This window comes from Ursus americanus, chromosome 10 (genome assembly GCF_024610735.1).
Source record: "Ursus americanus isolate L20-20 chromosome 10, mUrsAme1.1.p, whole genome shotgun sequence".
Taxonomy (NCBI): Eukaryota; Metazoa; Chordata; class Mammalia; order Carnivora; family Ursidae; genus Ursus; species Ursus americanus.
Window position 1 is genome coordinate 50,666,999 of NC_142136.1, and position 25,385 is coordinate 50,692,383.

A 25,385-nucleotide genomic window follows, 5' to 3' on the forward strand; every position below is an offset into this window, starting at 1 on the left:
AAACAGCAACAAAACACTGCTGAGAGAAATTAAAGATATAAATGAATGAAGAGATACCCATTGTTTATGGGTTAGAAAACTCAATATTATTAAGATATTGAATCTATAGATTCAATGCAATCCCAATCAAAATCCCAGCAGGTTTTTGTTTTTGTGTGTGTGTGGAAACTGACAAGCTGATTCTAAAATCATATAGACGCAAAGGACCCAGAATAGTCAAAACATCTTTGTAAAAGAACAAAGATGGAAGACTAACCTTGCCTGATTTCAAGATTTATTATAATACCATAGTAATCAAGATAGTGAGACTTTGGTGTCAAGACAGACAGAGATCAATGGAACAGTCTAGAAATAGACTCACAGTATGTATGGACACTGATTTCTGACAAAGGTACAAAAGAAATTCAGTAGAGAAAGGATAGTCTTTTCAGCAAACGGTGCTGAAACAATTAGATATCTATATGCAAAACATAAACTTTGACCCATATCCTATACAAAATGACCTCTGACTCACACCATATATAAAAACTAACTTAACATGGATAATAAACCTAAATATAAACTATGTATACAATTGTGAAGACATCTAGGAAAAAACAAGAAAAAATCTTTGTGACCTTTGGTTAGACAAAGATTTCTTAGGTATGACACCAAAACCACAATCCATAAAAGTAAAAACTGATAAATTGGGTTTCACTAAAATTTAAAATGGCTGCTTTTCAAAAGACACAATTAAAAAAATTAAAAGACAAGTCACAGACTGAAAGAAAATATTTGCAAATCTTGTATCTGGTAAATTCCTTATATCCAGAATGTATGAAGAAATCTCAAAACTGGGTACCTGGGTGGCTCAGTCAATTAAGCATCTGCCTTCAGCTCAGGTCATGATCCCATGGGATCCAGCCCCAGTTTGGGCTCCCTACTCAGTGGGGAGCCTGCTTCTCCCTCTCCCTGTGTAGCTTGTGCTTGCTTGCTCGCTCTCTCTCCCTCTCTGCCAAATAAATAAATAAATTCTAAAAAAAAAAAAAAATCTAAAAACTCAAAAAGAACGCAAACACCCTAATAAAAAAGTGGGCAAAAGATGTGAGTAGACACTTTATCAAAGATATACAGATGGCAAATAAGCACATAAACATATGTTCAATATCACTAGTCACTAGGAAATGCAAATCAAAATCACTATGACATACCACTACATACCCATTAGAATGGCTGAAATTAAAAAGACTGACCATACCAAGAGCTAGCAAGAACGCAGAGGAACTGGAACTCTTACACACTGCTGGTAGAAATGGAAAGTGACACAACTACTTTGGAAAACAGAACGGCAGTTTCCTGAAAAGTTAAATATCTACTATGTGATACAGCCATTCCACTCCTAGGTGTTTACACAAGAAAAAAGAAAGTATTATGTCCATATAAAGAATTATACTGAATGTTCAGAGTAGTTTTATTTCAAGAGCCTCAAAATAGTAACAACGATGTCCATCAACAAATGAATGAACAAACTGTAATTACTCAGCACTGAAAAGTAATGAACTATTGAGACATGCAACATGAAAGAATCTCAAAATAATTATGCTAAGTGATAGAAATCAGATAAAAATAAATGTATATTATATGATTCCATTTATGTAAAATTCTAGAAAATCCAAATATATCTAAAAAGCAGATCAGTGATTCCCAGAAAATGAAGGAATCAGGGGACATTATAAAGGGATACAAGTACACTTTTGGGGGTAAGGAATTTATTTGATCAATATTTTGATTGATGATGTTTCATGGTTACATACATATGTCAAAACGCATGAAACTGAAAAAAAAAACTTATGAAACTGTACATTGAAATATGTGAAATTTACTGTATGTAAATTATACTTAGTAACATTATTTTTTAAAGATTAGAATAACACATTAAAATTTTAACAGTGTTTATAATTAGACTTATAAATGATTTCAGTTTTATCTTTTTGTTTTTCAGTATTTCAGTATCCCAAGTTTTTTGTATGCATCACGTTTTATTTTTGTAATAGGAACACGAAGTTATAGTTCTTTTGAAAAACCACATTGCAAAGTAATAATAGCCATAATGAAGTAAAGAATAACTGATACACAGGGAAAGTAGTAATATGACAGGTAACATATATTAGAATATTTTGACCGATTGATCACAATTTAACACCCAAAATTCAATTTGCAACTCAGCTTCTTGTAAAGTTCTCATCATCCATTACATATTGTTACATTGTGATAAACCACTGAAGATATCTTTGTTGGTCTTGGGGTAGCTAGCCAAATTCATAACAAGACTACACCAACTAAAAACATAGAATGAAACCAAAGGAATGACCTTTAGTTATGAACACATCTCAGAAGAACCAAGAATTTTTAGGTCCTGTCAAATGAATCTTTATTTTTATGATTCAGGTCACAGAAAAAGCAGTTATAATGGATATATTCTTTAGTAAGTTTCATCTTAAACATGAGGGTTTTATTAGCTATTTTTAAAGTTATAATCCAATACATGCTTACTGAAACAAAGAAAAAAAATCCAAAAATGTAAAAAGAAAAATGATCTCTCTTGACCCCTTCCATTCGCAGCCTCACTCCTAACCCAATGCCCTCAAAAAAACTCAAAGTTAAAAACCTGGAGTGTAGCCTTCCATACTTTTTTCTGTATACAGAAAGACATATAACATACCCGCAAAAGGTCTTTAAATTGTTTAAAAAAAAAAAAAGTATCAGACTTTATATATACCCTGAAGTCTGCAACTTTTTTTTTCAGTCTGCAATTTTTGCTGAACAATATGGCATGGACGCCCTCAAGGTCCACAGATATAAATCTAACATTCTTTTTTAGCAGCTGCAGAAGTCCATAACATGGGTAAACAATAATTTTATTCAACCATTCCTCTACTGATACACTCATTGCTTCTAGTTTTTGTCACTATCAGTAACAACAAAATGTTGGAATACATATTGTGTACAAATATTCTTCATGTACTGATATTTTCCTTAATGAATGTAACTTGACAAAGAAATTGCTACATCAAAAGGTTTGTTTTTTTATTTTAATAACTACTACCATATTACTTTCCAAAGAAGACATATCAACTCATACTCCTACCAGCAATGTACGGTAACAACTTTTCCCTGCAATCTTATAGGTACTGGACATTGTAATACTTTTCGTTTTTTTAGATGTATTTATTTATTTGGGAGACAGGGAGAGAGAGCATGCGCACATGCATCCGTGAGCAGGGGGAGGGGCAGAGGGAGAGAAACTTCAAGCAGACTCCCTGCTGAGTGCGGAGTCCACCATGAGGCTTGATCCCACAACCCATAAGATCATGACATGAGCCAAAACCAAGAGTCCCACACTCAACCGACTGAGCCATCCAGGTGCCCCTAAATTCCTTTCTAATTTTGGCCCAGGTGATGCATGAAAATTGCTATCTTATAGTATAATTTGTATCTCTCTAACTATTAAGCAGGTTCAGAACATACCCATTTGGATTCCCTCTCCTGTGGCATGCCTATTTAAATCCTTTGCCTATTTTCTACTGGATGATATGGTGTTTCTCAGCAATTTGTGAGATATATTTGTATATTAAGGGTATTAATCCTCTATCATATGTATTAGATATCCATTAAAATGTGACTCTTAAGTTAGGGGTTTACTACTTGAATTCATTTTCACATTCAAACAATGTCATCAATAGTGGTTAAATTACCACACAGAACCAAATTAGACTACATATACATTACATAATTCAAAAATTGTATATCTGCAATGAAAGTTGTAGAAAGCAGCAACGGAAAATAAAAAGCAACAAAATGCATCAAGAAATGTTGAGTTATCTTTAGAATGGTGCCTGGGAGAAAGAGGACTAAAGAAAATTTAGCACTGAATAAAGATTGCTATGGACTCTGGAGGAGACTTCAGGCCATCTTATAGGGCTTTAAAAGTTGATGGGACTCTTCCCTTTGAGGGTTCTATTCTAGCTAAAGAAATCTTAAATGAAGTCCTTTTCTCCAAGTAAATTCTCATGAAATGAATAGCAATGAGTGCCCTACTGAAAATAAGGCAAATCTTTTTTTTTTTTTTAAGATTTTATTTATTTATTTGACAGAGAGACAGCCAACGAGAGAGGGAACACAAGCAGGGGGAGTGGGAGAGTAAGAAGCAGGCTTCCCGCTGAGCAGGGAGCCCATGTGGGATGCAGGGCTCAATGCGGGGCTCAATGCAGGGCTCAATGCAGGGCTCAATGCGGGGCTCGATCCCAGGACCCTGGGATCAGGCCCTGAGCCAAAGGCAGATGCTTAACAACTGAGCCACCAAGGCGCCCCAGAAAATAAGGCAAATCTTAAAGGATTGGAGGCTTTGCTCCTCAGACTGCTGTTGGAGCTCTGACTCTATTCTTTAAGTGAATCTTAGCTAAGATCTTCCTGGAGGCCTTCTGTGTAAGCTTTGCCACTCGCTCATTAAAACTGACAAGTAGCTGCAATGATTGTTCAACATTATCCACAGACACAAAGATGACAGTTTTTCCATGTTATTCTGTCATTTACATGTTGATGAATTTCTCAAACCCCTTGAAATTATTTACATACACCCCCCTTCCCCAAAAAATCTTTCACATGGTTGCCTTTATGCCAAAAATCACCACTTTTAAAGCACAATGTTGTAATTCTTACAGAAAACCTTTGTGGGCCCTAATTGCTTGGATATGAGCTCAGTGTGTCCAGTAAACCTTAAATGACCTCAATATAATTGGTCCATGGACTGCAATAAGAAGATTATGTAAGGAAGCAAAAATATAACTCTAACTCTGAAGTCGACTTTAAAGTCATCTATTGAAAACCAGCTACCCTGGAGATCACCTCATAAGTCAAATGCTGGAAGAAATACCAGCTTGATACAATATAGTATAACTTCAAGAACAAAAACATGAAGGAACCCCTTTTCAACAGCTGACAATTTCATCTAAGCCTTGAGATGCAGTTTTCATACAAAAAGGCAAAAATCTTCAATTACCCACTTCAACACTTGCAGGGGAGAGACTAGGGACTAAAATGATAAGTGGGAGTTATAATGGTTAAGGCAGGGGGTACAGACAAGACCTAGATAATAAAAAGCCTGAAGAACAGTCCAACTCCTCTGTCTGTTATGTGCCCGGCACTGGGCTAAATGCTGTGTCCAACACTGTTCAAATGAGAAGCTGACAACTGACTATAAGATTATCTCATATAGTCAATGAATTAAGAAACTTTACTTTCATGAGGTAATACTGCTTTCACGTGTTTTTAAATTGAATTTTAGACTTCCACTTGAGAATACTCCCAGCCTATAGCATCTCTGTTGGCTAACATGATTTCTACCACTTCCATTAAAAAGATGTTAAATATGAATATGAGGGTTCATGTCTCAACACTGTGATTTTTATTTCTTCACTACTAAAAGACAACAGTTGATTTTCAGTGCTCTAAATAAATTTAGAAAAGACACAAATAAAATAGCACTGCCATGCCTCAACTATTTCAATATTTTTCAATATTTTCATTATTTTCCACACTCTTAAATTCCAGAAGAGTTATCTAACATACCAGTCTTCTTTTCATTCCCAGATTTACTCTACAGAAACGTAGCCAGAAATACCGTGACAGACTATTAAAAAAAATTAAACTGAAGTCAGGAAATCTGGGCTTTGCTACTAATTAATTAGTCTTCTGACCTCTTTCTTACGGTCCTACCTTCCTGGTTATGAAATGAGTTTCAGAGAGGATAATAATTGCTAAAGTTCCTTTCCTTAGCAAAAGTCTATCATTTTATGTTTCATTTAAAAATGTTAAATATGCAAAAAGCAAAGAGCTAAATTGGAGCATAAATATGGGTAGGTAAGTAACAGGGTATCAAACTTCAACAAAACACCATTTTCAAAATATTTTAAAACATTTTAAAATGTAACTCCAAAAGAGGGAGGAAAAAAAGCTATCAAAGTTCTCTCATAACCAAAACCCATAATCTCCAATCAGTCATCTAATAGCAACAGTGAAGCCAAACAACTATGACTCCCATCATGGAAATAGTCCCTAGGAGAGGGAGAAGTAATTCAAAGAATACAATATTTGGGTTTTTTGTTTTTTGTTTGTTTGTTTTTAAGATTTTATTTATTTATTTGACAAAGAGAGAGAGCCAGCGAGAGAGGGAACACAAGCAGCGGGAGTGGGAGAGGAAGAAGCAGGCTCCCAGCGGATGAGCCTGATGTGGGGCTCGATCCCAGAACGCCGGGATCACGCCCTGAGCCGAAGGCAGACGCTTAACGACTGCACCACCCAGGCGCCCCAAGAATACAATATTTGAACGTAATATAGTAAGTAGATGCTCAAAAACATGGTTTATTAATAAATAAATATATCTACCCCAATCAATATGTAGCAACCATACAATGCTTATGTGGATATGTGAGATTTTGTTGACTTATAAGCTCAGCCACTTTTCCTATTTCAAGTTAACCAAACTCCCAATAGTCTTTCCCTTACGAACGAATGGGTGCTGTCGCTCATACAAAAGACTAGTAGAGACAATGTTAATAATTTACCACTGGGTAGAACATGCTACCACCATTTTGATATACAAACAATAATATATCTAAGGATACATATTTTATGAGTATGGTGGGAATAATGATGAATGCATAGCAAGCACAGAAAATGCCAACTGAAGTCTATACACCATCCAACTATTTTCAATATAAACTCTTTTCTGATAAATTTCAAAGGGTAAGTTACTAACACCTAAACACAAAATAAGTGAAAAATTTTGATTGCGTAACAGATATATGAAACAGCAACAGAAATTCAAAGTACGTTAAACCAGAAAATGTTGAGGGTTTTTCTTTGTTTCTTTTCTGGGGTTCTTTGGTGACAACATATTTGAGTTTTGCTATATTTAAAAACAGATACCATTTACACATGGAACTTGATCTAAGCCAACTACTGCTATATTGCCCCCCAGTCATTTGCAGAATATGAAAATACATTCATTCAACTTATGTTTGTAAGTCTTAAATCTGATATCATCACTAGGATCCCTTGAATCCTTAAAGCTGGTATAGTCTTATTATACATTCTCTCACTTAATAAGACCCCCATCCCCCAAATGATTAAGCATCTGTGGCTACGATAAAATATTTTAGCATACCCCCAATGGGAGGGAGACGATGCCATCTTAGCTGTTAAAAGAAGGGAAGGATAGTGCTATCCCCTGCAGACAGCAGTCAGGCAATGACTATGCTTCATGTCTACATGAGGCTTGAAAGGCCAACATTCTTCCCACACTATAGACACAAGTTTTCTCTTTGAAAGAAAACTGAAGCTTTTTTGAAGAGTCTACCACCACCATGTGTGATCCTGGGAACAACCTAACAAAGGGCAAATTCAAAATCAAATCTAGAGAAGACATATTCCAGATTCATTTTTTACTTTATTTTATTTTTTAGAGAGAGAGAAAGTGGGGGAGAGGGAGAGGAAGAATCCCAAGCAGGTTCTACACCCAACATGGAGCCCGATGTGGGGCTCAGTCTCATGACCCTGAGATCATGACCTAAGCCGAAATCAAAAGTCAGATGCTTAACTGACCAGACCACCCAGGCGCCCCTCCAGATTCATTTTTTAAGTAAAACTGAATGAAGACGAAAACATTTTTAGCATATCTCTTAAGCAGAATCATAGTAGCCCTTAGTATTAACCATATTCAACAGTGTCACAAGCATGGGATAATGGGACATAAGAAGGAACAGAATCAGGAGACTGAGGAAATGGTTGTGTTAGGTACTCATATTTATTGAGGACTATGTGCCAGGCATTATCCTATACATTTCACAGAGGCTATCTGATTGAATCCTTACAATATATCCATAAGGTTGAAATGATTGTTCCCACACTGGCAAGGAAATTCAGAGAAGTTAAATGACTAAAGAAATTCATACATCTAAGAAGAAGAAGAAGAAAGAGGAGAAGGAGAAGGGGAAGAAGAAAAATAGAAAAAGAAATTCATATCTAGGAAATAGTACAGACAAAATTATACACATAATCCTTCCCCTCCCAAATAGATGTTTCCATACAGAACCCAAACTATGAAACAGTTTTCCTACTGTCTATCAAGAGTGGATATTAGTCCTCATTTCTGAAGTTCATTATAAAAGTTAGCTACATTCATAATAAGAAAAAAGATCCAGAAATCAGGGGGGAAAATGAGTGTTTTCAATCATCAGGCAAGGTGTTATACATCTATTTTAAGTTTACTCTAAGTAAATATAACAACTTGTTTAAGATTTAAGTCCCTAGTCTCACCCCCAGAAAGGATTACTTATCAATTACAATAATATGATTAAGCATAACCATTAAATAATGAACGCTAAAAATAAATGTTCCTGACTCCCACTTCCAGTTAGGATGAAGAGAATTGAAGAGAATTTTACTTTCAACCTAACAACCAGAACAAGGCAGTTGATCTGTAAAAATCACAGTTTCTTAAAACCTACCATACAGCTAAGAATACAAAGAAACCTGAATGAACTAAATTCTAGAGAGCAATGAGCATTTTCAAGGAGAAGAGACCCACGGCTAACTTACATCCCTGGCAGAACGGTAGGAGGAGAAAGAATCTGCCATAGGTGTATCAGGAGAAGCAAGTTGAACTTTCAGCAAACTTAACAACGGTCACACACAAGCTGACATGATGAACTAATCTACTGAAAAGTCTCAGTCACAGAGAGAATCTGCACCTACCCACTAACTCTTTCCCACTGGCTTTCACTGAGTACATAGGGGTACACCCTAAAAACCAGACACAGGGCAAGAACTGAGAGGTATTCTTCCTGAAGCATACTGGACCATTTGTTAATACAAGGCAACAACCACGGAAGGCTGGGGGTGGGACAGAAGAAGCAACAGAAATCCCTTCAAGGCACTTCACGTCTTTATACCGTATAAGGCATTAGTTCTCACGGACGGTGTTAGGACAGAAGAGCTGAGATAAATTCCTCTGTGGCACTCTTGGCCTTCATTGATATGGCCTCTGGAGCCTGGAGGCAGGGCAACAGCATAAAGAGAGATCTGGGCTGGAGAAAGCAAAATACAGGACTAAATGGCAAAACTCCCCAGCAACTCTAAGATGCAACCATAAAGCAAAGAGACTAGCCATGGTTTGTAGAGCTGGAAATTCAGCTATAAAGCATAAAGAAAGCTCTGGAATCTCACCAGAATTCACATGCTGAACATTACTAAAGAGAAAGTCCTGATCTCTTCCTCAATACCTTTGAAGGTAGAGATAAGTGGAATCTAACTAATCTACAACAAAGCCCAGTCCCAGCTCAGGCACATATTAACTTGACTCAGCATTCCTCCTCCGGTGGCCCCCCAACCACAAACATGGGACTTAGCAGATGAAGAGACATGCCCTTTCCTGGGGGTAAATATCATTTACTTCAGTCTCTACTGTTCTTTTATACACAATGTCCGGCACACAGTAAAATATTATGAGACAAACAGAGAAGCAAGAAAATGTGATCCATGTTCAAAAATCAATAAAAGCCATTCTAAAAATGGCCTAGATGTTGGAATTATTAGACCATGAAAAACATGTTAAAATATCTAGTGCAAAAGGAGAACAACATGAATGTATTCAAGCATGAGAGACATAAAATATAAAGAAAACTGAATGGATGTAGAAATGAAAAATGTATTAACAGAAATGAATGAATCATTTGATGGGATGAACATAAGAGTGTACAAAGCGGAAAAGAAAACCAATTAACTTAATTATGGCCAAGAATTTTCCAAAATTGATTAAAGGTATTAACACAGAGACTCAAGGAACTTAGGGAAACACAGAGAAGTTAAATTCAAAGAACACACCTAGGTACATCAAAGCCAAACTTTTAGTTAAAAAAAGAAAAGCTAAAAAGAAAAATTTTAATGTAGATAGAGAAAAAAGACAACAACTATGAGTACAAAAAAATGACAGCTGACTTTTTATTAGAAAAAATAGAAACCAGAAAACAATAAAATGATGTCTTTAAAGTACTAAAAAACAAAACAAAACAAAAAAACTGGCATTCCCTATCCAGTGGGTGGGGGGGATCCTTCGAAAAGCAAAATAAAAACACATGTTAAGATAGACAAACAGATGAGGGGCACCTGGCTAGTTCTGTCAGGAGAGCACGCAACTCTTGATCTCCAGGTTGTGGGTTTGAGCCCCACACTGGGTGTGGAGCTTACTTTAAAAAAAAAAAAAAAAAAAGAGGGGTGCCTGGGTGGCTTGAGTTGGTCAAGCAACCAACTCTTGATTTCAGCTCAGATTGTGATCTCAGGGTCATGAGATCAAGCCCCATGCCCAGCTCTATGCTCAGCGGGGAGTCTGCTTGAGATTCTCTCTCTCTTTTCCTCTGCCCCTTCCCCTGCTCATGCTTACTCTCTCTCTTTTTCTCTCTCAAAATGAATTGAGTAAAATCTTAAAAAAAAAAAAAAAAAAGACAACAGATGAGAGAATTCCTATCATAAGCCTACCAAAAAGAAGTGCTAAAAGAAACTTCTGGCTGAAGGGAAATGCTTTCAGATGGATGCCTGAATCTCCAGGAAGAAATGAAAAACAGCACAAAACATTAAAATATGGGTAAATATTAAAAACTTGAAAAATAATCTCCATTTTATATACATATATTTAATTTAAAATTTCATTGATTTCTTCAAAAACAATATTGCGGTATCTTAGCATTCATGGAATTAAAATACATGATAGCAAGACTACCAAGGTTATGAGAGGTAAATGAAAGTATAGTGTTGAAAAGTTATCACATTGTTCCTAAAACAGATCTATTATTTGAAAGTAGACTATGATAAATTGGAGATGTATATTATAATCCCTAGAGCATCACTGTTCAATAGAGTATCCACTAGTCACACGTTGCTATTTAAATTTGAGTTTAAATTAACTAAGATTAAATAAAATCTAAAATTATTTTCCTTGTTGACTGCACTGGTCACACTTTGAATGGTTAATAACCAAATGTGGCTAGTGCCTGCTATATTGGACAGTACAAATATAGAACATATCCATCACTTCAGAAACTTCTATCAGACCGAACTACACTAGAAAAAGAGGCATAAGTAGACAGCCAATGGAAGAGACAAAATGGAATATATTATCTCTGAAAAGAAGATAATAAAAGACGTATATAAAAATATAAAGAGAACAAAGGCCAAAGAAAACATCAAGATGGCTGACATAAACACATCTACATCAATAATTATATTAAATCTACATCAATAATTATATTAAATATAAACGGGCTGAACATTTCAATTCAAAGAAAGAGCTTGTCAGAATGGATAAATAAGCTGTTCATAAGACATACTTGAAATATAAAGGCACAGACTAGCTGAAAGTAAAATGAAAAAGAGCATACCATACAAACACTTAGCACAAGAAAGATGGTGTGGTTTACATTACTATCAGACAAAATAATCTTTAAGAAAAGAAACTGTTACCAGACAATGACAGCATTACATAATAATAAAATGGACCGTTCATAAAGAAGACATAACAATTATAAATGTGTACATACCTATTAGAGAGGTTCGAGATACACAAAATAAAAATTACTAGAATAAAGGGCAACAAATGTACACTCTACAATGATAATAGAAGGCTTTAACACCACTTTATCAGCAGTTGATTAAAGAGGTAGATAAAATTAAAAAGAACATAAAGGACTTGAACAATATTGTCAACATTGACCGAATTAATATTTATAGACTACAACACCCAATATCAGCAGAACACTAATTCTTTTCAAAGTTTACATGAAACACTCATCAATAAAGCCCTTATGCTGATTGTTAAGTCTCAATAATTTCAATTTCAAAGAACTGAAACTCTACAGACTATGTTCTCTGACCATAACAGTATTAAATTAGAAATCAGTAACTGTAAGATAAAGAAAAACCAAATACTGAAAATAAGCAAACATACCTCTAAAAAACCCCTGGGCAAAGAAAAAAATTTGTAATTTTTAGAAATACCTTGAATGGAATAATAATGAAAATTTAAGATATCAGTATTTGTGAGGCAGAGCTAAAGCACAGTTTCGATGGAAATTTACAGCTTTGGACAACTACATCAGGAAAAAAGGGGCAAAAACAATAATCTGAACCTCTACCTTAAATAGTTAGACAAAGAATAGAAACCAAAGTAAATAAAAGTAAGGAAGTTATGGTAAAGAGTGGAAATCAGTGAAATAACAAATGGGCAAACAATAGAGAAAAATCAACAATGAAAAACTATTTTTTTAAAGTTAATATCATTGATAAACCCCTAGTACAGCTAATTAAAAAGAGAAAAAAAAAACACCCCATATTTCCAATATTAGGAATAAAAGAGGGAATAACAATATAGACTCTACAGATATTTAAAGCAGAATAAAGGCTACCTTATGAAGAAAATGTCAATAAATTTTAAAACTGAGATGAAATGGACCTATCCCTTTGAAATAAAACAGAACTATAAAGTTCTTAGAAAAAAATACAATCTTCACAACCTTGAGGTAGGCAAAGATTTCTAAGACATAATAAGCACTAACCATAATAAAAGATAAACTCTATGTAATCAAAACTTGTCAACTAAAACATACCATTGAGGAAATAATTAGGCAAGGCAGAGACTGAAAAAACAGTATTCATAATACATAGATATGAGAAAGGACTCGCGTCATGAGTATATGAAGAACTTTTACAAGTCAACGATAAAAAGGCAAAATCTGCTTTTTTAAATAAGCAAAATATTTTAACAGACACATCACAAAAGATATACAAATAACCAATAAGCATAAGAAAATATCTTGAACATCATTACTCATCAAGGACACGTAAATTAAAACCGCCATGAGAGGATGTGAACTATTGGAGTGAACTACTGGAAAAGCATGGTAAGGACCTCTGAAAATCCACTCCTCCATTAAAGCAATGGCAACACTTGCAAAAATTGTCAAAATGAATTTTTTCAGAACTCTAGAAATTAACAAGAGACTTTCAACAATCTGACAAGCATTTATCCAAGAAAAATGGGTGAACCTTCGTATGAACTGTAAGTTTTGTGGTCTTTTAACTTGTCCTGTTCCCATCTCTCTCCCCAGCTGTGTGGTAATCTTGACTACCAACCGCCCGCAATGCTGGTGAAAACCAGCAGCCTGGCCACCACGGAAGGGGACAGACAGGGCTGCAGCTTCCTAATCATCCCAGCCCTAGAAAACTATCCCTACTTGACTTCTCTAACAGCTCCCTGAAAAGCTCCTTTTTTAGAATTTGACTTCATTTGTCCCACTCAGAGCTCCCAGTGTGCAAACACCCCAGGGTGTTTGTCAAATAAAAAAAAAAAAAAATCAACAACTGTTTAACATCACAGCTGCCCGAGGCACCAAAACCAGTTGGAGCTAACAAAAGGATGACCAAAAAACAAACAAATAACTTAAAAGGAAAAACTGGGAATAAGATGTCCAAAGGAAGGCTTAAAAAACTACAGTGTATGTCTAGGAATCTAGAAGGCCATGCATATGTCTGGGAAACTTCTGAGAAGGGCCTAACAGCTCACCTCTGGCTGACACTGAAGCTTTGCACAAGCAGTAAGATAAACTTCTAAGCTGCCTCTGGAGCTTCATTGGAAATCACGTCCAACAGGCACACACAGGTCCTGGGCAAAAACTAGAACAGATTTGTTTGAGGCATTTAAGAAATCTCTGTCCCATCACTGGCGGGCCAGTAAGCTAACTGAGCAGAAACTTCAGTGGCTGCACATGACAAAGAGTACAGATTGCAGAAAAACAGTCTACATATGGCATTAAACAAACAACGGAAGCCAAACCAAACCCTAGGCAAGGAGGGGAAGTTGATGCCCAGAGCTGTCACATTAAACTACTTAATAGGTCTACTTAAAAAAAAAAAAATGGTAAGAAACACAAATAGAAAAGTGTAGCATACACCGAAGAAAAAAGCATTCAATAAAACTATCTTTGAGGAAGCCAGATACTGAACTTAGTAGGAAATACCTTAAATTAGCTTTTATAAATATGTTCAAAGAACCCAACAAACCATGTCTAAAAACCTAAAGTATGACAACAATACCTCACTAGAACATATCAATAAAGAAACAAATTATAAAAAAGATTCAAATAGAAATTCTAAAGTCGAAAACTACAATAAGTGAAATGAAAAGAATCACCAAAGGGCCTCAACAACAGACGTGAGCAGGCAGAATAACCAGCAAACTTGAATAGGTTAATTGAGATTATCCAGTCGAAGAAACAGAAAGGAAAAAGAATGAAGAAAAATTAACAGGCCCTCAGAAACCTATGGTACACCATCTAGTATATTAACACACATATAATGGGAGTCCCAGAAAGACAGAGAGGAGGGAAGAAATAATAATGAAGAATGATTACAAAAGAATGCCCCCAAATTAATGGAAAACATTAGAATGCATATCCAAGAAGCTCAAAAAACTCCAAATAAGCCAAACTCAAAGAGACCACACTTAGACACATCACAAACTACCAAAAGACAAAGATAAATGGACTATCTTGAAAGCAAAGACAAGTGGCTCATCATTAGAAGGGATTCTTGATAAAATTGATAACTGATTTCTCATCAGAAACTATGGAGGCCAGAGGCAGTAAGATGACATATTCAAAGCGCTAGGGAAAAAAACTATCAGCCAAGAATTCGTCAAACAACAAAGGTAAAATTAAGAAATTTCCAGTTAACCGAAACTGACAGAATTCATCACCAGTAGATCTGCCCTACAAGAAATACTAAAAGGAGTCTGTCCTTCAAGCTGAAATGAATGCACACTAGACAGTAACTCAAATATACACAAAGACACAAAGAATACTAGCAAAGGTCACTATATATGTAAATATAAAGACAGTATAAACATATTTTCATTTGTAACTCTTTCCCTCTCCTGATTTAAAAGACAACTTCATATAGTGATAATTATAAAACTGTGATGACAGATTTTAATGTACAAAGATACATTTTGTACACCAATAACAGCAAAAAGGAAGTAGAAAGGAAGAAAGCTATATTAGAGCAAAGTTTTTGTACACAATTAAAATTGAGTTATTATTAATAGGAATGAGTTGTTTCAAGCTAAATTGTTAATTACAGTCCCTAGAGTGACCACTGAGAAAATAACTAAAAAAAATATAGTAAAAGAAAAGTGAGACAGAGTGGAGAGGACAGACAGCAGAGCCATTTGGGAGGTAGAGTCACTGGAAACTTATATTAGATGAAAGGGAGATATTTTCCCTTAAGGAGCACATTTTTCCTCAAGGAGCACATAGTCTAGTGGAAGAATCTAAAGAGTGAACAAAAAATTATCTATTTTATGTCCAATGACTGGAAATAGGGAAGGAGAGTAACAGGAGATGAGGCTGAGACTAGATCATGAAAGGGAAGGAGTGACCTTGGTTCCTAAGGTATGAGGAGTCATTTAAGGAATTTTGAGAAAAGAAGTGACATGTTTCTGAGCAAACAAGTGACTGTGAGTCATTAGAGGGATGCAAATCACCATGAGATACCACTTCATACTGATGAAGATGGCTATAATAAAAAGACAGGCAGTAGTAAGTGTCAGTGAAGATGTGGAGAAACTGGCAGCCTCAGACACTGAGCAGGGGAATGTAAAACAGGGTGACCTCTGTGGAGAACAGTTTGACAATTCTCCAAAATGTTGAACATAGAGTTACCATTTAACCTAGCAATTCCACTCCTAGGTACACACCCAAGAAAATCGAAAACATATGTCTGTCCAAAAACTTATATGAATGTCCATGACAGTATCATTCATAACAACGAATGGTTCGTAGAAACGAACCAAATGTCCATCAACTGATGAATGGATAAGTAAAAAGTGGCAGAGCCATATCATGGAATATTGTTTAGTCCTAAGAGGAATCCAGTACTGATACATGCTACAACATGGATAAACCTTGGAAACATATGATAAGTGAAAAAAGTCAGATGCAAAGGCCACATATTGCATGATCTCATCTATATGAAGTATTCAAAGTAGGCAAATCTACAGAAACAGAAAATATATTAGTGATTGCCAAAGGCTGGGGGGGTGTACAGTTGTCGGAGGACGAAACAAGGAGTGACTGTTAATGGGTACGAGGTTTCCTTGAGTGTGATGAAAATGTTCTAAAGTTAGATGGGGCATGGTTGCACAACTCCGTGAATATATTAAAAACCACTCAGTTATACACTTTAAAAAGGTAGATTTTTTAAAAAGGTAAATTTTATGGTATATCAATTATATCTCAATAAAGACGCTATTAAACAAAAACCATGACAAGTTACTATTTCACACCTAGTAGAATGAGTAAAATGGAAAAGACTAGAAATTCCAATGTTGGCAAGGATATAGAACATCACTGTTGGTCAAAGGGTAAAAAAGCACAACTACCTTGTAGAATTGTTTAGAAGTGTCTTTTAAAGTTAAACAGCCATCCATCCTATGACATATCAATTCAACTCCTAGTTATTTATTCAAGAGAAGTGAAAAGTTATGACTACAAGATTTGTACAGGAATATTCAAAGCACCTTATTCATAACAGTCTAAAAATGGAAACCCTCCAAATGTCTATCAACAGAACAGGTAAACAAATTGTGGTATATTATACAATGGAATACTACTCAGCAATTAAACTGATAAGTACGGAACACAGATGAATTTCAAAATCATTATCTTGATAGAAAGAAGCCAAATACAGACCCAGAAAAACTATACTATATGATTCTATTTATAGAATTCTAAAAAACAGGCAAAGCTAATCCATCATGGTAGAAGAAAAGAATGCTGGCTTCCAGGGCAGAACAGAGGGGAAGGGGCACAGAAGAATATTCAGAGGTGATGAAAGTAATCTTGGTGGTTATACAAGTTTATAAAACTGTCAAAACTAATCGAAGTGAATACTTAAGATCTGTGCATTTTATTATATGTAAATTTTATCCAAATTTTAAAAAGGAAAGAATGGTACATGAAAAAATAAATGTTTTACTGAAATATTCAAGGGTGAAGTGATAGATGTCTGGGATAGGTTTTAAATACTCCAGAATGGGAGTCAGTTAAAAGCAGAATGACATACACTGACAAATGTTCAAACTGAATGATAAGTACATCATGTTTATACTATTTTTTCTAGCTTTGCATATGTCTGAAAATCCCCATAATGAAAAGTTAAAAGTTATTAATTCATAAATAAATGACTATTTCTTACTGTAGTTCTGTGGCACAAGTTCTGGGCTCTTAGGAGTTTTCAACTTGTAGGATACATCTCCAATATTAACTGTATCACCTAAAAAGAGAATAAGGAAACATACCATTACAAGAGACAAGAAAACCACACACTACGCCTTTCTCAACGATGACTGTCCTTTCCTACAGAGAAGGACTTTATAGAAATGCACCCCACATCTGCCTGTGTTTGGCCCCATAGACACACCTGTCTATGTCAACCACTATAAACTTGGGTCCAAAGTAGAAGTTATATAATAGAAAAGTAAAGCATTGGTGAAATTCACATTTTAAATGCTACATTAGCAAAAAAAAAAAGTGAAGTACAATAGAATTTTATCAACCAGCCTTACTTTCTTTTTTTTTTTAATAATGATTTTTTATTATATTATGTTAGTCACCATACAGTACATCCCCGGTTTTCGATGTAACAGCCTTACTTTCTGATTAGTAGCAATACTAATAAAGTCAACAACAATACAGAAGGATGCATTTTGTTTAAGACCATCCAAAGCCTCCATGAGGTGGCATCTTTAACACAAATTACAACCTTCTTACATCCTTACTGGTTCTTATTTTTATTGTCTACAACTTCAAGTTCTCTAGCAACATAATCCAAAAATGCAGTATTTCTAGGAAAGCCCCAGCCTATATGCCAAAATTCCTACATGAAGCAAGCAAAACAGGCAAAAGTTCTCACTTCTACATGGTTCTGATTTTAAGTGGCATTAATTTCTGGCTGATTTTCTAAAGTGCAGGACGAAACCACTCTCTGCTTTGCTCTCTCCCACAGCAAAATAGACTACTGATCCCATAGGCACCTGGGACTTCATTTAGAAAGGGCTCAGCGACACTTAGAAAAAGTAGCTGTGTAAAACACAACTTTCAGCATCGCCAGTTGTGAGCCATTTAGGTATCCTGGAGACTAAGGATATAATCATAGTAATAATAACAAAAGCAGCCAACATTTGTTGAATGATTACTATTTTCTAAGTACTTTATACATTCCCAGAATAACCATGTGAGACAGAGGCTTGACAAGTGAGGAAATCTGTAACTCTGGTGAAAAAAATAAAAAAGATTTCATAGATAAAGAAGTGTATTATAGCTATGTGGCAAGTTGAGAAAAAACATCATGTAAAACACAGGTATACTTTCTAATACAGAAAACATGTTTATTTAGAGTGTAAATCAAAGGACTTTTCCTCTAAATTAGTCTAGACATCAGCTAATACTTATTGAAAACTGGTTATTTGGCAAACATTGTTACAGACATGTTATCTACATCAGTTCATTTAATCTTGACTCCAAGTAACCTGTGGTTCCCGTGAGTTATGTGCTTTTCACATAACTGCTCCAGCAGAAAGCCCATCTGGAACTTGCTTAGTAAAAAGTCACTGGAGTTTCTGTGAGGGCAGTTATGTTGAGGTAGCTCACGGGAAGCGTGGGTTACTGAAGGACCGAGGCTCAGTTACTAGTCCACAGCATGGCAGGGAAGGCAGTGGAGAAACCCAGCAGTCACACAAAGTCACACCCCAGGACAGGCTCACTGAGCTACCACCCCTGCCACGACGGGATCCACACCTGAGACACCAAGACCAGAGAACAACTTTTTCCCCCATTACAGTATTTTTTAAACCTGTAGAAAAGTTGGAAAAATACTATTTTAAGTGACAGAAATCATGATTCTTTGTCTTTAGTCTAGGCTTCAGATGCATCTTCTAATAAGGACACTGCCACAGGTAAACGGTGGTAAACTCTGCATAATTCCCTCGTGACTCAAAGTCCTGGGCAGGGCATGTCACTGGCCACGTCTAGGTTATTACCCACAGCTGGGCTGCCTGGGCTGTGATTTTCAGGGCAGAGTTGGGGCCCTGCCTCCTTTCAAGACTTACACCATTGGTTGGGGCGCCTGGGTGGCTCAGTTGTTAAGCATCTGCCTTGGGCTCAGGGCGTGATCCCAGCGTTATGGGATCGAGCCCTGCATTAGGCTCCTCCACTAGAAGCCTGCTTCTTCCTCTCCCACTCCCCCTGCTTGTGTTCCCTCTCTCTCTCTGTCAAATAAATAAATAAAATCCTTAAAAAAAAAAAAAAAAGACACCACTGGGGATTCCACCCTTTCTCCCTCTCTCTCTCCTAGCCCCCTTTCCTTCCTACCTCGACTCCAAGTCTTCCTTGAGTGCTCTTCCTCTTCTCCTCAACTTCCTCTTTACTAGCCTCTTTTCTATTCTACCTACCACTTTTCCTTGATGAGCTCATCCAATCTTACACCTACATTAGTGCAACTAATATATTACTGGCTCTCAGTTTATATCGCTAACCCAGACCACAGAACTCCAAACATGGATACCAACAGACACTGAGATGCCTAACATATGTTAAACCTAACATATTCAAAACTGAACTTCTGATCTTTCCACCAAAATGTGCTCTCCCCACGGTATTCCCCAGTTCTGCTAATGGCAATTTAATCCCTCCAGGGGCTCAGACCAGAAATCTTTCAGCCATTCTTAACTGTTCTCTCTCGCCTCCTCAGAAAATCCCACTGACTCTGTCTTTAAGATATATCTAGTATTGTCCACTTCTCACCATATTCTCTACCACCATAATGTTGACCCAAGCCAGTTAGAGGTTTATTACTACTTAAACTCATTTTCTCATTTAAACAGCATTAACTCTCACCTATTGACAGATCTCCTGTCTCAACCCTTGCACCCTGAAGCTTATTTTCAAGAGAGCAGCCAGTGATCGTAGTAAAACAGGAGTCCAATAATCCAAGTCCTCACTCAATCCTCATCTTTGCAATGGCCCAAAAGGCTATTCTGATCTGTCTCCCCCATTTCCTCTCATACCTCATCTCTTGCTAGTGTCCTCTGGACTTATTCAACTCCAGCCACCTGGTCTCCTCACTATTCCTTGAACATGTCAGACACATACTCATTTCAGGCTTTTGCACTGGATTTTCCTACTGACTTTTTCCTAAACATATCCATTTATCAATCAGGGTCCCAGCAAAAACAGACAGTACATGCAAACTGAGTAACTGAGGAGAGTATAATAAAAGAACCATTTGTGAAGGCGGGGCAGAGTTTAAGAAAACCAGCAAGGATAGTGCAGAGTCCTGGGACTAACAATAACAGAAAGCCATTGCCACCACTAGGCCTGAAGGGGCCTAGCGCAAGCAGAGAGAGAAAGTAGAAAGCTTCCTAAAAGGAGCTGTGAGCCTTTGTGAAGGAATACAGCAGATCTCTGGTGGTGACCTGGCAAGGAGGAAGCTGGGGGATAAACAGGAAACAAAAACTTACAGAACTAAAAGTAGAACAAGATAAATCCATTATCATACTTTGATATTTTAATCTACATCTTAGATATAGATAAATATTTTAATTTGTACCTCAGTAACTGATGGTAGAGCAAGCACAAGAAATAGAAGGACAGAAAAGTAAAAATAATCACTTCTTAGCCTTTGGCTAAGATCAATTGGAAAACAGGACAGGGAAGATCTGAAAACACTATTAACCATTCAACATAAATGACCTTTACTAAACACTATACCCAACAAGGACAGAATACATATTCTTTTTTTTTTTTAATTTTATTTATTTATTTGACAGAGAGAGACAGCCAACGAGAGAGGGAACAGAAGCATGGGGAGTGGGAGAGGAAGAAGCAGGCTCCTAGCGGAGGAGCCTGATGTGGGGCTCGATCCCAGAGCACCGGGATCACGCCCTGAGCCGAAGGCAGACACTTAACGACTGTACCACCCAGGCGCCCCAGAATACATATTCTTTTTAAATACACATGAAACATTCACCAACTAGATCTTAGGCTGGATCGCAAAGCAAATCTTAATAAATTTCAAAGGACTGAAATCATACAAAGTATGTTTTCTGATCAAGATGGAATTAAAAATCAATAACAAAGCAATAACTGGAAGTTTTTTGAGCATGCGGAAATCAAGCAAAAGGCTTCTAAAAAATCCAAAGAAGCGTCACAATGGAAATTAGACTTGTTAAGAAATAGGGTAGTGATCAATTAGTCATGTCAAAGAGAAAAATGACATTTGCCCTTCCCGCCTCAATGTTGATATTCTTGACCACCTTCCGTTACCATGCTATGCTTTTCCTGAATCATCTAATCCATGCCAATGTCCCAACTCTGACCTCTGTACAACTAAAGTCTTAAATATCTCCTTTGGCTCAGATCTCTCTCCTGAGTTCCATACCTATCAGTAGGCTACTGGACACGATCCGTACATATTCCGGACATATCTCAACTTTAACATGAAAAAAAAAAAACAGAACTCTAGATTTTCTATTGCATGTTGTCCAACCATCTCCAAATAGCTCTACCTCTTATGTTCCTATCTCAGTGACTGATGCTTTATTCCCTGGCCTGAAAGGCCTTCCACATCTCTCTCACATCCCTTGCGCTTCAGACAACTACTCCTCAAATATCCTTATCTCCCCACTGAACTTTGCCTAACTCTTCCTTTTGCACACTCTCCACCTCCATCAAGAATCCCATTCCTGGGGCGCCTGGGTGGCTCAGTCGCTAAGCGTCTGCCTTCGGTTCAGGGCATGATACCGGAGTCCTGGGATCAAGCCCCACATCAGGCTCCTCTGCTGGGAGCCTGCTTCTTCCTCTCCCACTCCCCCTGCTTGTGTTCCCTCTCTTGCTGGCTTGCTCTCTCTGTCAAATAAATAAATAAAATCTTAAAAAAAAAAAAAAAGAATCCCATTCCTGTCTTTCTGCTAGCATAGTACCTGGGTCATGTTTCTCACACTGTATCACGATTATGGACTACTTTTCCTCTACAATAATTGTCTTTAAATTAGGGTACACACTTTCTAAGGGTACAGAGCGTGGCAGTCTTAAGGAGATTCGTTTTTCAGATCCTCATTTCCACGTGTTCTTCCCTAACACTGATCTCACTGAGAACTGGCCCTGCAGGTTCTCCATTCCCACAGGCCCTTTCAGGAGCCCTCCCACTCACTTCTCTGTGGTGGATGCCGGATTGCTCCAGGGGACTGAACAAATGAGGCATATTACATTATGGTTTAGGAGAAGCCTCTTTTAAAGATTATTCAAATCAACATACACCTGCCTAGGAATAGTTTCTCCATGTCTTATAAATTCCTACTAAAAGTGAAAAGTAGCTTTAGAAATGACTGGGCTATTTTGGCCTGTGTTGGCCTGTGTCAGATATAGTACATAGCAGAGTAGGGAACTGAGAGTTAACACTGTCAGATAATCCACGATGCGAGAGCTCAAAGCAAAGAAAGCTTAAAAAACTGGCTTTTCACATACTTAAAGGTAAGCTGTTTTTTCGGCTTTTCTCAATACTTATCTTGAGAACCTACTCTTCACGCACACTCCCACAAAGCGCCTCTGAACGTCTGACGCAGTACGTATAACTGATGCTCATCCATTTCAACGTAACTGAAATAGTTTTCAATACTACCGAAATTTTCACAATACCCTGGATAGAAACCACAGGGAAAACTTTGAAATGTTTCTTTCTGATCAGATGTTTATCTTTCAAAAAGGTAGTTAAAAATTTATTCTCAAATGTCATCATGAAATATTCATTCCAATTATGGTCATTCCTCATCTTATGAAATGGCTGTTTTCTAACTCTTACTATGAAAATGTTCTATACTAGCTTCTGAACCGGTTAGTTTCATTTCACTAAATACAATGTCAAAAGTTTGATCACGAGATCTAAACAAACAGATGAATTTATTTCTGATTTTTACACAGGACTTTAATTATTCTCTAAAGCCCATAAACAAAGTTCACTACACATTTAATAGAACAATACCATGCCTTCTACTGTAGTCTCCATTACATAAATAACTTTACCTGCTATTACATTACTTATTATAAACTATATTAAAGAACAAAACTGCATGACCATACATTATGAAATAGGTAATTTAAATATGTAACCACTAGATTCCTTTATTCTTGTCTTTATCGCATTTAGTAATCAAGCCTATAAAATGTGGACGGTAATTCACCTTCCAGTGGCTTTTAAAACATTTCTTAAAATATATATTAACAGTCATTCGAATTGAAAAGAAAAATACTTTTTCTCTGTCAGAATGTCTAATTTAGCTGTTTGAATTGATAGTTACAGATTATCTTTTTTAATTATGAAAACTAAAATTTGATGAAAAAGTATTTCAACACGTGATAGAAGCATTTTCTCAAAAAAAAAAAAACACTGTATTGGCAAAGGTATGCTGAATGAAGGGTTAATTTTATCAACTCTGAGTACATTAGACTAAACAAGCAGCCTCTTTGTGAGGAAATGACCATAGCCATTTAATAAATTTTGGAAAAGGCTTTTTAGTGAACCTCCCAGAAACGGAGGCAAGAGTGATTCTACTGGCTAGGTCAGCGACTCTGCTTGCACTGGTCAAGTGGTTTCTGATTCTTAGCTATGAACAAAACTGAAAAGGCTATAATCAAGTTGTCAGTTGACAGATCACTAAAAATAACATTTTTGATAATTAATCAATATATTATTTTGGCTCATAACTAAAAACTCTACAAAGAATTGAGTGATATTGGTATATCGAAATAGTTTACATTGTAGCAATGATTAATATTCAATTAAGGACTATTAATTACACTAATTAATATTTAACTGGGGGAAAGCACCACTCATATTACTAACAGGATGTTTCCACAAAATTTTAGGTTTTTTTTAGAAATTTGAAACATATTGATATTCCTTTGAACAACTGTGCCTTAATAATTGCAATAGACATGTACTAACATGAGCCATTTTTTGTTGCAGAAAAATATGATAAAGACAAAACATTTCAAGAAAAAATATTAAGATAAAATTATGAGGAGTAAGTATAATTGAAATACAAACTCAAGGAGATAAAAAAATAATGTAAACTTTCTGACAGTTAAATAAGAGCTTTTTATCTATTTTTCAAAACAGAGATAGTGGCTAACAAATTACTAGGATATTCTGATTCCATTTAAAAGATACACTTTGTTAGCAACTTTTGTTTTAAATGTCAATATTTACAACACACTGGAAACACAAACTCTGCAACTATTTATTCTTATAGGGAAAATTTCTAGATATGAACTTCAAAATATACAAAGGGATACATATTTGCAAAATCCTTTTAGGAGATAAGTGAGAAAAATGTTTTGAAGATCTCTTTTCAAAGTCTGAAAGACCATAGCATTCTGTGGGCAGGGCCTAGGTTTTAATCACCTTTGTACTCGTCATGCCAAAAATAATATCTGAAACCAAGCAGGTGTTCAATAAATGTTTGATAAGTGAATATATGAATGAATGGTTATAGCTTTTAATTAAATACTGTTTTCTTAATTGAGTATTGTTTTAAGTCCTGGTTCATTGATTTTCCGTATTCTTTGAGAGCAGCCTATCTTTCAAAATGCTCAGAAATCAAGTCATTTGTAAAGAATTCATTTAAATGAAGTCGTGTAAGCATTAATCTAGAGGGAAATGAAGATACTTATCATAACACAAGAGGTAACATAATTTAGGCAGAAGAAACTAATGTATACTTTCCTCAAATACACTACTTTGGTTAAATGCAATCATTTTTAAACAGATTTTAGTTAATAAGATAATAGACATTATTAGAATAACTAGAAGGAATTAACAAGTGCAGATTGTTATAGAATATGCTGAACATTTAATTACATTTATTATTACAAATAATGCAAAAAAAACAACCACACATAACTCAGATTAACCTATATCCCTGTATAGCACAGTCACACAAATATTACTACCAACAAAGTGATATATATTTTATTCAGGCACGGAAAGAACGGACTTGAAAATTAAAAGCCCTGAAAAGGATCCAAAAGACAAAACCTCCCAAATAAAATTAAATTTAAGGCTTTTAGAGTCTTTGCTTTTATCTCTTGCAATGATCCTAATTTAAAGGAAGTTCCCAAAGGTTTGTAGGAAAATAATTTCTACAGTCAATCAATAATTAGTAGTATCTTTTAAATAACCTTATT

The 25,385-nt window shown here is 36.0% G+C and overlaps 1 protein-coding gene across 1 annotated transcript in view; it reads right to left on the reverse strand.

Moving 5' to 3' along the window:
• Window positions 1–25,385, reverse strand: part of VWA8 (von Willebrand factor A domain containing 8) — a 342,760-nt gene that overhangs the window by 313,126 nt on the left and 4,249 nt on the right. The window contains exon 2 of the mRNA XM_045810950.2: window positions 17,341–17,418. Within this exon, the coding sequence (XP_045666906.2) occupies window positions 17,341–17,418 (78 nt within the window). The remainder of the gene's footprint in view (window positions 1–17,340; window positions 17,419–25,385) is intronic.